Consider the following 16241-nt stretch of genomic DNA (forward strand, 5'->3'; position numbering starts at 1 on the left):
TATATGCAACCATCTCCTTTACTGTATTGATTTAGCCACAAATTAAGGGGGTGGGAGATGAGGAAGAAGCGAGGATGAAGAGGCAGCCGTTTCAAAATGCCGAGGTGACCCAACACCCTCTCCTACCACCTGCAGAAAGACCTCCAGGACAAGGGAGATTTCGTGCAGAAGCAGCGGCTGCACCGTGCAGCACCCCAACGCCGTTCTCTGTGCCACCACCGCTATCCCACTCCCAGCCTCTACGCGTCGAACCGCTGCAGAACCACGTGCGGGGAGAGGCACCGGGATCTCCAACAGCTGTGGAAATTCACACTTACACCCACCTTGTCCCTTCGTTCGGCTCAGCCCACCCCGAGCCTCGGGCAGCTGCCCACAGCACCGCTCACACGAAGTGCAAAGCTACACGGACACACGGGCGAGCATGCACAGAACCCTCCGGCGCTGGAGGTACCGCCCGCCCAGCTGAGAAGGTTGTACTTGGGACAGAAAAAGAACCAAAAAAAAAAAAAAAAATCCCTTCAAGTAATTTAAAACAGCCCCTTCTTGAGGTTGCAGCTGCACAGAAGCAGTGACCAGCTGGGCCTGTTTGGGGTGATAAGGCAAAAACGTCTGAAGTCTCGGAGGGATGAAGAATGAGAAGGTGTCAGTAGTGAGAGATTAAGAGTTATTCCGTAGGTTGCTTCTTCACACTCCTGTGATTCCCATCTCCAAGTGACCAGCACCAGCTGCCTCCGGTTACTTCTGCACGCAGCTCGGCCACGCCAGCCCACCACAGGCAGCCGACAGAATGATATAGATGATAACCTGGAGGGAGAAAACGGCCACTTCAGCAGAGGACTGCACTCCCACCGTTCAGTCCATCAAAACACAAGCTTGGCAACCCCAGGTTATCAAAACCCGAAATAACTTGTCAAAGGCCCTACAGGACTTGGTGCCAGCGCCTCCTCCCCCACACCCGTGCAGCAACGCGGGGACGAGAACTGCGCTCCAGCAAAACACGAAGGAGGGTTCGGTGGTGACAAAGCACCTCGCACATCCAACCTGCCGTTACGCTTCAGCGTCCTCGCGTTAGCCCTGCTGGCACTCACCGCAGGCTGGGGGCGCACCGTCACATCGAAAAAAGCTACTTCAAAGTTAAGTGACAAGGTACCGACAGGAGCAAGGCCTCAGAAGCCATTTCAGATCAAGCAGCCGTGAACTCCATGCCTCAGCCTGTAACGGAGCTGGCAAGGCAGCCGCCTGTGACAGGCCCTCAGAAGCGGGACAGCATTGTCTGGAAAGCTTTTCCTATCTCCTTGACACGAAAAGCTGCCTGACACGATGCTCCTCTCTCCTCACCGCACGCAAGACCATCAAAACACTCATTTTACAGCTAAAACCCTTCCAGGCACAGGGCTGAGCGCACGCGGGTCTGAAGACAGTAACGCGCTACTGGCATTTTCCAGGAGTTAAGCCTGACTTAAGAGCTAAAGGTTATTGCGCTCCATACTTACAATTGATACAATGATGATGACGATAGTTAGCTTGAGGTTCTTCATACACATGGCTCTAGCAAGGTTCCTGCTGGTAGTTTTGAAAGTGACTGACTACAAGAGAAAGTAAAACAACTAATTAATTCCTGAGCCCGCTGCAAAGGAAGCTGCAGCCCAAGAAGCCAGGCTGTTCCCAGCTGCTGCCTCCCTAATAACCCCAACCGCTGCAGTTCTCTCCTCCACAGCCATTTACCTCCCGCCGTCACACGAATACAAAACTGAACAGGCATCAAGAGAAAAAAAACTCTCCCACACTACTTTGGGGGCAAGACAAAGCCTGAGAGCAGCCCAGAACCAGCTCGGGGTTGTGCCTGCCCACGTTCAGCTTGGGAGAACAACCCAGCACATCACCAGGTCTGCAGGCTGCCCGCAAGGCTTAGTTTAGCTGAGAGTACTCCTGCCGGGGTTCTCCTTTGACTTCCAGCCTTTTGGGAACTGAAATGCTCCAAAATATTTATGGAACTACTGCTCTACTCACCAACACAGTGCATGCAGCTTTCTGACTGTAAATACGCCTGCTAAAATGAGACAACCCATATTGCTACTCTTGACAGCAGTTCCGCAGGGGCTAGAGAGCTCCTTTAATGCTAGAACTTCCCTCCAGTATTTATAGAATCATGGAATTGTTAAGGTTGGAAAAGACCCTTGAGACCATCGAGTCCAACCGTTAACCCAGCGCTGCCAAGGCCACCACTAACCCATGTCCCTCAGCACCACATCTCCCCGGCTTTTAAATCCCCCCAGGGACGGGGACTCAGCCCCTGCCCTGGGCAGCCTGGGCCAGGCCCTGACAGCCCTTTGGGGGAAGAAGTTTTTCCCCATACCCAACCCAACCCTGCCCTGGCGCAGCTTGAGGCCGTTCCCTCGCGTCCCAGCGCTTGTTCCTGGGGAGCAGAGACCGACCCCCCCGGCTCCAGCCTCCTTTCAGGCCGTTGCAGAGAGCGATGAGGGCTCCCCTCAGCCTCCTCTTCTCCAGGCTGAGCCCCCCCAGCTCCCCCAGCCGCTCCTCCCCAGCCTTGTGCTCCAGCCCCTGCCCCAGCCTCGCTGCCCTGCTCTGGCTGCGCTCTTTGGAAGCTCTTTGGCCTTGCTGCATTTTATGGAAAGCTTGTGCTTGCCCTCTTCCGAGTCTCCTCTCTGTATCCTGCAATCCCACCCATTCAAACAGGTTTTGGTCACCAAATGGCCTCCAGCACCCACCAGGCTGTATTGGTGCCACCGTGTTCACACGCTTGCCCTGAGCAGCCCAGGCGAGGATACGCCCGCCCAGAGAAAGGCCGCAGCGCCCCGAACAAGCCAAGGCAGCAGCACACTCTGCTGGTTATTTTCGGGTTCTCCCCACAAACCAGGGAGATTATGATCACCAGAATATTGTACACGTTGCGTCTGGCACAGGGAAGGATCACCTGTAAGCCGAATGCTTCGGAGTCTGTTTAGAAGGGGCTCTAGATGCTGGTCTTCACCTCCCCTCCTTGATGGCACAACTGCTGCAGTAACGCTATCTCCCCATTTCTAACTTCTTCCCCAGACTTACCGAATCCACAAGATTCTCTGTTTTGTCGATCAGCAACTCCAGCTTCTCTCCTCTTTGTGCCACAAGGTCTGGAGAAAGAGACAAACATCCAGATTTGTCGGTAGCGTCCCAGTGCAAAAGCTGCTCCCAGTACCCAAGCCCAACGGCAAGCCAGCAGCTCTTGGCAGTGCGTTATTAGAGATCAAGCAGTTCGCAGCCTTTCAGAGATTGCCAGGCAACAGTACTTAAGGAACAGTCTCACATCACAGAGGCTATGTTTTGGGACTGACCTGACTCAATTTTGGTCAATTCCAGATCTAACCTTCTATTTTAAGCAGTCAGACTTGTCAAAACCCAAACCAGAAAGCCTGACACAAAAAAAAAAAAATAAAGCAAGCTATGAGGAGCATTTTCCTCACGGCAGCTGCAGGAAAGCCACAGTGACAAACAGAGCAAACCCAGAGCATGCTTTACCCCGCCACAAGCTGCACGAGTTCATCTCCAGCAGCGCTCCTCGCGCCCACGTGCCACCCTCAACCGCGTTCGGCGCGAGGAACGGCTTGCGAGCTCAGAGCTCCGCCAGCCCCTTCTTCATCAGCTCCTTCTGCCAAGAGAGGCCCCCAGCTCCCGGTAACCCTCCCTGCGGGCTGCCGTCCTGGCCCAGAGGAACTCTGCACGCCTGAGGGGGCACCGAGGGAAGCTACGATACCTATGTTTCGAACCATGATTCCTTTAAGTTCATCGATTTGAGCTTGCGTCTCCGCCACCTGGTCAGTGCCCTTGCTCTCCGAGTGGTATTTCTGTAACAAATGAACAGTCAGTGAAAGCAGGGACCCTCAACGTTGCACTTCAGTTCCTTAAGAGATAAAAGGGAACTCCTGGTCGCTACAGAACAGACATAAATGTGAGTTTTCAAATTACCCGAGACGTTTGTAAGTGTGCAGCAGACCAAAGCCTGACTTTCTCAGCCAGTTACGGATCACGCAGGCCCATCTGCTGCTGCGCCGCAGGAGCTGCAAGGCAGCCAGGTGCCTGCAACTTCCAGGGTGCCCAGAAATAACAGCCCCCTTTGAAAGCCTGAGCAATCGGCAGCAAGGGAGGAAGGTTAAGGCAAGAATCTGTGAGACACGGTTCACTAAATGCCTGGGCTACTATCAGTGGTCCCACTTCCCCACATCATTTCTGAGCTATTTCTGAAGGCAACACACTTCCCTGACCCTCTCTGCTTATCTCTAGAACACGTCAAGAGAGCCCTGCGCTTTCACAAGCCAGATGGCGCGCAGCCATCTCTGTGGGTGAGCACCAGAGGTAGCTCCAGCCATGAGGAGGGCCTGCGAACTGGAAACTCCACACCAGGAGATGCTGAAGATGGCCAGTTTGAGTCGCCCAACTGCCCTTCCCGTAGAGAGGATCCAAGCGGCCAGGCGCCAGTCTGCTGCGTACGAGGCCCACCTAGGAGGATTTCACACCTCACCTCCTCGTCTGGCACTTGCCGACAGCTTTGCCGGTATCGAATCCCTCTGGTGCATTACAGCAAATGGAAAAAGCAGGCGCTGGATACCCCAGTGCCGGGCTCGGTGTCCGTGTGGAGCAAGCTCGGCTGCTCGCTCGCCAGGTACCTGCAGAAGCACGCTCCGTTCTGCGGCCTCGCGGAAGAAAGCCAAAACCCATGAGGTGTTGCTAACCTGGGCACCGTTCCTGTCATCCCTCTCCCCCTTAATTCTCTTCCCTTCAAAAAAGACTTCACTCAAAGACTCTTCTTCAGGTTTTGGGATCACAAGTGAACCTTTGGTGACTGCATGGTTCAGGCTGGTAGGCGAGAGAAGCGCTAGCCAGCACCCCCAGGTTAACAGGAGTCTCACAGTGCCTGCAGAATCAAAGGAGGGAAATTCAGGTGAAGTCGGCACTGGATAACTAAGTTCTGCTATTCCTGGATTGATTTTAAGTCGCTGCTCTCATCGCAGGTCCTTGGCAGCCAAGCATTGCTCGCCACAGCTCCTGTTACCCTGCTCCCTTGAGTCACCTTCACCCAGGGAAACCGGTCTCTGTAGCAAAACTCGGGGATAAACTGTTGTTTTCCTCTGAGCTTGCAGCCACTGCACTCACAGCTGAAGACCTTCACAAAGCGTCTCTGCTTCAGCAGGAGACCATCTAAGGAGACGGACAGCAGAGGCCAGGACTAAGTCACGACTGCTCTACTTCATGGCCACCCACGTGGCTACTTAAACCCCAATTTTCTTCTGAATAAGCATTCAATTCGCATCCATTTCTGACATCACGGGAAGCAAGAGCCTCCAACGCTAACAGCATTCATACGCTCGGGTCATAATTAACGGTTCTAGCACTGAATGCAGCAGCTCCTTTGAGCCTTCTCCTCAGAGGGTAGGTGTTTTAGGAACTGGCAGGCTATCAAAGCTGGTCACTGGTTTTACGGGAAGCGTAGCCTCCCTTTTCAGTATTATCTGTGCGCTGCACTCGAGTTGCAGCGTGATCTCCGAGCTGCCATATGAGCTCTTCCTCAGCCCTCCGCCCCTCGCTAGTTAGACTCCTTCTAACTAGCCATCCGTCACAGCCATCCCCCCGATAACAGTCCTGCTCCCGCACCGCACCCAGCGCTTCAGCAGCGGGGCTCTCGCCTCCGCAAGTTTTAAAGCCACTTGAGGGAAGAGCTTTTTGTCACCGCTTAACTTCTATCAATTGATGCCTGGGTTTCTATCAACGTGCAAAAGCTAAGGCAGGCAGCTCCTCTCGTGCTTTAGAGAAATGAAAGGCTGGGATTTTTAGAGGAATGTCAACACCACGGCTCTGAAGCCTGCCTGGCTCTTCCGATAAGGCAATTCATTAAGCTTATTCCAGCCACGAACCGCTTACGATTTGATGAGTCATCACTTCGTATGGTTTCAGTCTCCATATATCAAAGCCTGGCGGAGAAGAGAAACTCGGTGCTATCGCACACAGAAAGTTAATCTAATTTATTATGCACAACGCACTGGGCCCTCCTGGAGCCACACCGGCATTATTATTCATGGCTTTCTATCTGCTGCCTAAGCCAAACAACCGTTTCTGCAATGAACTATGTGCAACTCCACACGCTCCGAACGGCCTCCGCTAGTCACCGAGGGCACCAACGCAAGCGGCTCCTTTCACAGGCTCCAATGCAAACTGCAGGCAGCAAGAGCGCAAATCCTCGCTTAACCTTCTCGCGCCTCGGAGTCCCGGCTTCACCCTGCACCCCAGCACGCAACTATTCCTGCTGGAGAGGGCTGTAAAGCTTGCCCGGTTTCTACGCTTACAGGCAAGAGCCATGCTCGTGGGTCACCAGCAAAGGGCCTCTCCTCCTGCACCTGCAATATCACCAAACCTGGCACCGTCAGTAGGTCAGCAGGAAAAAAGCCAAGCCCTTCACGGAGGACAACGGCAGCACCAACGTGCTCACCAGCCACAGCAGAGCAAACCAAGCGCCTCCTACGCCACGCGTACCGCGCCTGTTGTAGCTGCCCCAGATACGGATTGCGTACAAGCTCTGAAAGCCAATATTCCAAGGACATCTTAGCTTCAATTCAAGGGAGGTCTCAAAAAAAACCCCAAAACAACAAAACGACACTGCTCCGGTTATGCAGTTGTTTGTAGTCAATTAAGGACTCTTCAGAGTCTTCAACAGAAGATTCAAAACACTTTCCTTGTAGACTGTATAGCCTGAGGTTTTGCGCATTAATAAGGCTATTGATCATACGAGTCACAGGGCAGTTATTTATTCCTTCTCTATTTTCCATCTGACTTCATTCATTTCATTTGACGTTACTTCTAGCAACAGGTCTGTGCTTTCTCTGCAGGCGCGGGACGTACACCGCTGCAGACCAAACAGCAGGGAGAAGTGCGAACTGCAACCTTCCCACTACATTAACAGCTCACATTTTAAGAGCAGCCCAATCCCACACCTAGAGCAACTGCTCTCTGCTTTTTCTCCTCCTCTCCCCCCCAAAAACCCCACCGAAGCAGGGCAGGGTGTTGTCTGCAGACCCAGGTTACACAGCAAGTCCACACTGCATTAAGAAAAAGTGCTCTGTGAAATGCATCTCATTCTACAGGGGGCTGAATGGAAACACAAACACTATGCTGTGCACTTCAATACTTCAGAAGCTACACCCATATCCTGCTGTGAATAAAAGACATAAAGCAATACAACTGTTTCAAATCTCTCCTGCCTGGCAGCTGTGGGCTTTGCCACACCGCGAATACAACAGACAGCAAGCAAAGCACTTTTGTGAAAATGGGGTGGTAGCATCAAGGCTGTATTGCGTTCCGGTGGTAAGCAAAATAAGCACCTAACTCCTCTGTACCTCAAGAGGGAAGCAGATTCCGGCCCAACCTTTCCCGTCAGGAGTCCCAGAACAGACCCAGAGTAGCTACAATAGTCTTCTGAAACCTGGAAATTTCTTAAAAAGGAGATTGACGGTGTTTTGTGTGTGCCCTAACGACAACGTTCGGAACTCAGCTTTAGTTGAGCTGCCAACAGGGCCACTAAAATCAGTCAGTACAAGCCGGAACACATCAAGACAGCGGTGCCGTCCAGTTCCAGCAGCTGCAAGCAGCACGCGGTGTTGTCAGTGGGAGGGCTAGGACAGGCTGCTCCCTGCCCACCACGCCGGAGAGGGGTGCCACTACAGTCCCGCCAGCACACCAAGCTGTGCCAGCGCCAGTACCGCTAGAGCACTGGCAAGGAGATACCTTATGCTGCAGGCAGCTCCCCGACAGCAGCGTTCCTCGCTGCAGTGGAGCATGCAGCACCGCGCCGTACCAAGGCTGCCTGTCCCACAGCCCTTCCCATGCTGTTGTTCAGGGCCTGCACAGACCCCACTGACATGGGCCTCGTCTTCCTTCCAGACTGGAATCGTACTGGTAGAGCAACTCATCTTGCAGAGACTACAGTGCCTACGGTCCCTAGACTTGGAATCCAGCATCGTCCTAAACGCCACTGCAGCCTCGGCTGAAAAGTGCAAGTGGAGGGTGAAACAGATATGCCCTCATGCTTTCAATTTTGGGGTTGGAAGGGTCCAAGGCAAATCTCAGCTCAGAGAAATGTGGGACCTTTCCCAAGTCATTTATCCTGCTCTTTAACCTCCTGTCTATCTTGGGAATAGAAATCCTCGGAGCCTCTGTGCAAGCTAGCCGGAGAGTCTACACAGCTCTATAGAGCACTTGACTGTAATCCAAGCCCAATTTTCCTTCCTCCCGAGAAGGACACCGTACCATAAGCAGACACCCTGTCACGCTCCAGCATGCGCCGCTGAATTACCCTGAAGTAAGGAGGAGGAAGCGAGAGGCAGTTCGGCATTACTAGATACTCAAGTTCTGAATTTTAGTTCAACAGAAATGGAGTAACATGCGTTTGCCTTGCTCTTAGTGACAGCGACGTCAGCTTGCACTGGATGGTCAACTGGAACTAGGTTTGACATTTCGAATGTTACCATTAAGATCTAATCTCCAGTGCAGCGACCTGGTACAAACTGTTAATGCATCACTATTGACCCCAACCCATTTTTACCACCCAAGTAGGGAAGCAACCCAGCTGCAGGGCAAGGGTGGGGAGAACAGCCAACTCCCCGGCTTTACACCCAGGCTCAGCATGGCGCTTCCGTTCCAAGTGAGAAAATACAAGGGGAATTTCTGGGGAGAAGTTTGGCTTGTTAGGGAAATCCCATTTAGCAACAGATCTCACCAGCTGCGCAGCTAAGACACTGGAGAACTCGCTGTTCATTGCATAGGGAAGAGCTGTCTGTGCTCTTGAGCCGTATGTGGTCTGAAACCTCTTCTTGATTTCATTCAGGAAATTGAAGGCTCTGGATCGTTCAAAGTCCTGGAAGGAAGAGAGCAGAGCATGTCCAGAGCTGTGTCAAGTCAGGAATAACAAAGCGTACGGGGCACGTAGCCAGTTGTAGAAAAACTGTAATTATCAGTTCTTAACAGGCATGCTGCGCATAAGACGATGGGATGTGACTGGTTATCCCGAGGTTGAAATAGCAGCCAGATTTCAGTCTCAGCTTCCTGGACACCGGTTGGCAGCAGACTTTATTGCGGTATCCATAGATCTAATTCTGTGCCTGGTACCTTTTTCCAGCGAGGGAGAAGTTTTTCCTTCAACACTTCCAGAACTGAGGAGCATTATGCGTATTTCACTGACAAGTAAAGGCTAGCCTCTACATCTAGATTCTACTGCACTGGGGCTGCTAAGAGAGAAACTAGGCAAAACCAAGAACTTAACCTCAAAACTAACTATTCACATGCATTTCAGTTCCAGGCTTAGACTTCAAAGCTGTCACTGATGTGAAGGAGAACACAAGCAGTAGCTCCAATGGGGAAAAAGGCACCTCAGATTAGCACCCACTACTGATTTTCTTTGACATACAGATACAAAAAAAAGCCAAAACCTGCAAAGAGCCCGTCTGTGCGATAGCTGTAACCAAAATACTTACATCATCTGTGATGCAGAGGTATATAATCCTGTCTTGGCAGATGTAATGAAACAGATAACTGCAGAGAAGGGGGGGAAAAAAAAAAAAAAAAGTCATTTGGAGCTGCCACAGGACTCATCGTCTAGAATACACTACTGCCTGCAGGGCCTTCAAGGGCTGGAGAAGTAGAAGGACAAATTCCGGTTACTCTACAGAAAATCACACAGATGCCAACATATCCCAGCCGTCTTGGTTGAGGTAGGTGTCCCCGTTCCTGTAAGCTATGCGGACTTAGAAACCACCTACGTGTTAAAGCATCACCGGCCTCACACACTTCACAGCACTCCATGCTTAGCAGTAACTTGTGGGACATCTAGTTGCCAAACAACTTCAGTTCCACATTCTTCCAGCTACTTCCTTGTGAAAACAAAACCTTGATAAGATACCCAGGGGTAAGATTTATGTCTAATCCTAATCAGTGTACATACAAGCACCCGTGCACTAGTTCACACGTGACAAGAGCTGCCGTTAATTAGAGTGACCAGAAAGATAATACTTCAGTGAGCCTCGCTGGTACGGTGACTTGCTTCTTTAGCCTTGTTTGTACGACCACTGGGTTGCGCTGCCTTTGGTTTTCACTGCAAAGGCTAGGAGACAAAAGCAACCACAGCAGAAAATGAATTAGAACAATAATCAGGCTCAACGGGCTTGAATCACGTGGCTAGGTTAACTATTCACGTAAAGATGCCTTTGGTGGTGCTGAGCAAACACAGACGTTGGTTAAATGCAGCCCGCAGTGTCCTGAAAACCAGTGCAAACCAGTTCAAAGCAATATTTTCCTATCAAAATTAAACCAAGCTGTTTTTTTAGGCCCACCAGGAAAAAAAACCCCTTCGTCCGTACACAACTCGACCCAAACCAGAACTGATCAGAGCATTCTGGTTCAACTCACTCGCTTTAGCTGTTGCTTTTTTATTACATTGCCCCCTCGCCACCATTTGATGCTCCAGTAGGTGATGTGTTCTTCTGATGAGTATAGCAGGACAAAGTAGGAATAGAGTTACAAAAAGGCCACACAAATACTTTTTTTCCCCCCTAATTAAAAACTCTATGTATCCTTTCACTTTGACATTTGTGTATTCCCGAAAGTTCCTCCAGTAAGCATGCGGGCCCTCTTACAAGCTCCGGAATAAAAGCAAGCTAACGAACGTGCCGCACAGCAGCTGCCTTGCGCGGCTCTAAGGGCACAGCTCAGTAGCTTTCAAACTCAGGTTTTGTATGATATAAATAAGACAACACTGAAATAAGCTTTAGGGGTGGGCTAGAAGTATAGTTTACTGCCCTGAAGGTCTGTTCTCATAAAAAAAAAAAAAATCTCTGCATATCCACAACTATTGCCCTTCCTTGGTGGAAGGAGAGAGGTAAAGCTCGTCCGGCACTACCCTCTAGGCTGCCCCGTGACTTGCAGAAGAATCCTAACGGCAGAGACAGAATAACCCTAAGAACTCCTGATGCTAGAGGGCTGGTGGAGATTATATAAAAGACACAGAAGTTCTTCTTAAAAACAAAAAAGAACTCATTAAATGAGTTTAAGAAGTTCAAACGAAGTTAAAAGAAACTCAAGTTTTTTCCTGTTTCAGACAGACAGATAGCAGGGCAATTTTCTAGCCTACAGGCTGGGACCCTGGGAAGGCAGAAGGATTCCTGAAAGCCTACAGACAGGGAGAACAGCAATTCCTTGTGCTCACTCAGCTTCACAGCTTTCACATTCTGCCCACTTACCATGGCCAAGGAAAAAAAGACGCTATTCTGTATCTCTGCAAACCAAAAACCCTGCTTTTTGACAGCAGGAAGCAGTTGCCAGCTCCAAGCATGTGTGTGTGAGGATATTCATTCCCCCCAAACAGATGGCTAGGAACTCTTCCTTCCCCTCTCCTAGAGGGAAGGCAGGGTTGGCAGTTTCTGACCGAAGAGGTGCTTGTCCAAATGACAGAAAACGAGCCAACATAGGACTTGTCAGAAGAGACGAACTTTAGCAGAGGAGACACTCTGATGCTCAGTGCCCAGAGCTGCAGAATGGCACCCGTATGTTTTAACAGCACAATGCAAAGCGGAGCAACCACAAACTGCAGTGATCTTCTGCCGCGTTTGTTAAATCCTCATCAAGGAAACAGTCAGTAACGACCAAAGAACTGTACAACTCGCAGCATGCTTTGCGAGCGTTCGTGCATTAGTCACCTATCTCCCAGTGCTCCCCAGCAAAGAACAAACCAATCTCTTCCAAAATTCAAGTTTTCATCTATAAAAATGCACTACGGCACTCCGCAAACTCAACTTTGCAGTTGGTTGAACAGCACTCAAGGCAAAGTTAAAACAAAATAACTGTACCCTTAAAATTACAGTAGGAAAAAAGATTCAGCATCCAAAGTACTTTAGACCACAGGGCAGGCAGTTCCTCAGAAAGCTCTCCCCCAGGGACTTGTAGTGCTCCCAAGCCAGGGAAGGATGCGGGAAGACTACCCCAAGTCTTATCCCTGAATCCTCAGGCAGCCACAACAGCTTTAACACAACAGCTTGGGCAATGCTGAGAGTCCAGCCACACCGCCAGTTCCAAAGGCAGAGCTGAAGTGGGGTCCGATGTTTCTAAATTTGCTTTCTCCACAGTTTTCTTTAGTGTGCACACCAGCACATTGACTTACTTACTTTACACGTGCAGTAAGTCAGCATAGTCTCAGGCGATGTAACATCTAATCCATTCTATCAACACTGACCAAGGGCTGTTCAGAGATCTGTGCAAGCCCGGGAAAAATCCTTCCGTCCCACAGGCTGGATTTGTGGTAGCTCAGGATGACTCTACAACATCTGCCAGCACGACTTAAAGCAACCAGGATACGTAAGTGACCTGAGAAGGGTGATGTTTTTACCTAAGGCCTTGTTCAAGCCTCAGAAAAGCCAGCAAAAGACTCCACAAGCCGGATACCAAAGATTCCAACAGTTTGATATCCAAGGCTGAGCACCCTCCAACTCACTTTGGAGCTGTATAAAAATAGAAAACTTGATTTCATATCAACTGCCTGGGTACTTATTGCTTAAGCTAAATTCAAATCCTGTATCTGCAAAGTTCTGGGGGAAAAAAGTAGCTCTCGAGCTGACTGCCCATTCAGTCAGCATACTGACCCAGCCAGGTACGAGTTTGGCTACACTCCATTTATTCCTATCCTCGTGCATGGTCGCCAGTCTCTCCGCCCATACCCAGAAGAGAAGCATTACTCACTTCCCATGTGAATAGGTCAGTTTGTTGTTTTCAGACGGTATTTTCGCCAGGATCTGCTCTGTCACCTCCAGGAAGTTTCCTCCGCACCAGGCATGCTTGGCAAGGATGGTTGTGCCCCTCGCCACAACAGCGAACAGGATAGCCATGACTTCACACTACCTGGAAATAAAAACACCGCAGGAATTACACTCCCCGCCTTTGGCAGAGAAAGCATCATAATCTTAACAGCATTCTCTCAGCCCTCAACATAACGGGAAGGAGGCATAAGTTTGTTCGATACTTCGACAGGATACCATTATCAGAAAGCTTCTCTCATTTCCCCTTTTAGGTTCTGTTCAGAGCGACACCAAGACTACAATAACCTCTAGAAGAAGGTTTTTCTTATTGCAACTGCATGCTGTCCTACAGTCTGGGATCCCACAGTGAATTTTGCCTGCCTTGTTTTCTCCTAGATTTCTAGCTATTAGTACCTTTTTTCACTCTTTAACTGACCCTTAAGTTTTTTCTTGCTTGTTATTGAAAAAGCTGCCAGCAGCCAGCGAGCTCCAGTTCGGAAAGGAAGTAACTGTCTTGCAGCTATGTTAACAGCAGCTCATTATACAGACCAAGCCCACCATCCCTAACACATGACTGCACCGGGGTGAGGCCTTGGCTTCGATTGCTATCAAACCGAAGTAGAAAAACTGCCACTCGCTTAGAGTCACACCATACACATCCCCTTGTCGCGGTCTAGAGACACTCGCTGAGCGTACGTTGTCCCGAGACTTCCGTAACGGCACAGAATCTGCGCTTCTCCACGCCAGACAGCACGTCTGCAAACTGATTATCCTCAGCCACACACCATTTCTACAAGCCAGCGTTCTCGCATGCGTATCAAACTGGACAGGTTACAGCATGCAAGTGTTTGGGGGCCAGACTTCTGTGAAGTCTCCAGAGTTGGAAGAACATGCCTGCTGTCATATCAAGGGACACACTTAATCCGCTCAAGTATCATCACGTTAATCTACTGACAGACCCAAGATTTAACATGTGAAACCACATGTCAGACCACAGCTGTGACATCTGCTCAGCTGATCCAGTACATCCATAAGCCGCTTTTCTGCTTAGGAAAAACTTAAGACGACTTTTGACCCTGCAAAAACCAAAAATCTTATTTTTCACTTTGCACTTGACTGCCCTCGTATCGCCGGCCTTATTTTGTATCTACAGACATCTGCGTTCTGGCTGGAAAGATCACACACCTATTTCAATGCAACCGAGTAGCTCGGAGACCTCTCTAGAAATAGGTACAACAGCAGAAGTGGTTTAGCTTCAGGGTCTGAAGACCACAAGCAGAGAGACTGAACGCAGGCTATGCCCAGCCAGACTTTCCACCCCTCCGGCACTGACTGAAGCGACCTATCGATCTCTTCTGTATCAGGGGTCGGTCCTACCGAGCGCTGTGCAGACAGATCTGCCCTGAAGAGCTTACGCTTTCGTGTGAACTGATGCACAAATGATCACAGTGGAAGAGGTGGCAGAGGAATGCAGAGCTGCCAGCGAGGCCGTGAAGCTGAGGTACAATCACTACCCCACCACACTGGGGCTCACTTTGTCTGAGCTTGACAGATTCAGGCTTGGCCAGCAACAATCAGGTAATCTCCCAAACCTCCCACAGGTTTAAAAGCTCAACATTGGAGGGGAAAAAGAATAAACTTGTGGATTTATTCAGAAAATAAGACTCCACAACTAAGCTACAATGACCTGGGAGCACTGAGGTATTCAGAGCCAGCACTGCCGAAGGGAACAGAAGGCAAAGGATGAGTTTGACAAAGGGCCACGGCAAGCGAAGCGGGAAGCAGAACAGTAAGAGGTCTCGAAGGACGCTGCTTCGGAGCAGAGCACCCAGCCAAGCGCACTCTAGAAAACCTGAGGGAGTTCATAGCGCCAGTAAAGGGGAAGGGAGAACGCACCAGACAAAGCCTCGCACCATGCAGACACAAGCTCCCAGATGAGCCGTTCTCCTTTGCTCTGCCTGACTGGTAACTCAACAAAAGGGCATCAATAACGGGAGGGGGGAGGAAGCACCAGAGCACTCAGCAGCAGCTCCCCCAAACAGATTTGCTGCTTTCGCTTCCTCCTGGCCTAAAGCTGGCACTCCTCCGACCCACGTATGTGCCCTTCACTTCTTCCAAGGCATGGGGAAGCCCCTCGTGCTGCTTTGCATGGCTTGCTTCTTGTGTACCCTGTCTCAGAGCAAGACCTGTTTTCAGAACAAAGGCAACTTAATGCATTTACTTGCTGCTCTTTTTGAGATGACAGCTTCCCTTGTCCTCACTCACCGCATCCAAGTATTCACACACCACTTGCTTCCCTCCCACCTAGATGCCAACCTCACCTGGCCATGGCTCGGGGATTTAAACAACAGGATGTACATCCCGCTGACACACTTGCACAAAATCTGTTAGGAAGAAGGAAGGGGAAGAGCACCCACACTAGCAGACCCCCTTTCACTACTGGTGAAGGAACTGGGGTTTGCAAACAGCTGTCCCCTGCCTTGTCCCCCTCCCTTCCAGGCTGAAGCAAGCTCCAGCTCATTTAAAAATGTCGGTACAAAGAGGTGACAAACAGCCAGGTTTGGTTTTGTTTCCTCCCACAGGCACAGGTATGCTGGCTCACAACGGCCCTCTAACATCAAGCCTGTCAGCATTACAAAAAAAAAAAACAAACCACCGCACCAAATTCATTTCTAGCTAAGAGGAGGGGATCTTTAAACATACAGACAGGTGGTGCTTCTTACAGTCGATTAAGCAATGTCAACGTCCACCTGAAGATGATTGTGGAAGTTAGAGAACGTGGAAAAGCAAGGGTAACAGTTTTTCCCCTTACACACTCCCTAAGGAAACTCCTCAGCACAAAGATACCCAAGGAGGAAGAACATAATCAGAGAAGAAAGTTGTGATTACTCACTGTCTGGAAGACAAAAATGAAAAGAAAGTTCAAGGATGGGTTCCAGCAGAAGGAAGTAGTTCTTCACACATTGCATGCCCTGAAGCACACTTCCACATGTTATCATGGAAGAAAAGAGTGCACATGTGTTCAGACAGCAATTGACAAGTTTATGGAGGAAAAGAATCACTATTAAACAAATATTACCCAAGCAGCTGCTCACTGGAGCCTAAGAGTTTATCATGAGTTTCTTCTATTCTCCCACTCTTCCCCAGGCATCCCACCGGTCACCGCAGAGCCAGGCCCACCTTCGGTCTGACTCGATACAGCCATTCGTAACCCTGAGAATCACTTACTCCACAGAAGTTCAGGATTTTTTTTTTTTTCCAGGGAGAAATACTATGAAGAACAAGTAATATCTTCAAGCAGCAAAGCAGGTGGCCCGCCAAGTCAGATCCGTGGTCCGGCCCCAGCCGAGGTTATGACTCCCGCAGTACTGGAGCGTCAGGGCTGCTCTTGCTCACCACACTGCTCTTCTCATACAG

General features: G+C 50.1%; 1 protein-coding gene across 3 annotated transcripts in view; it reads right to left on the minus strand.

Moving 5' to 3' along the window:
• The window catches only part of VAMP7 (vesicle associated membrane protein 7), a 20242-nt gene continuing 4001 nt past the window's right edge, over positions 1-16241 (minus strand). For all 3 annotated transcript variants that reach the window (XM_082323329.1, XM_082323331.1, XM_082323330.1), the window contains exons 2-8: positions 12769-12927; positions 9516-9573; positions 8762-8899; positions 3752-3842; positions 3064-3131; positions 1494-1586; positions 1-804 (exon numbers count right to left, since the gene is read on the minus strand). In XM_082323329.1, coding sequence (XP_082179455.1) covers positions 736-804; positions 1494-1586; positions 3064-3131; positions 3752-3842; positions 8762-8899; positions 9516-9573; positions 12769-12914 — 663 coding nt within the window. In that variant the 5' untranslated portion in view covers positions 12915-12927 and the 3' untranslated portion in view covers positions 1-735. The remainder of the gene's footprint in view (positions 805-1493; positions 1587-3063; positions 3132-3751; positions 3843-8761; positions 8900-9515; positions 9574-12768; positions 12928-16241) is intronic.

This window comes from Platalea leucorodia (genome assembly GCF_965183815.1).
Source record: "Platalea leucorodia genome assembly, chromosome: 10".
NCBI lineage: Eukaryota > Metazoa > Chordata > Aves > Pelecaniformes > Threskiornithidae > Platalea > Platalea leucorodia.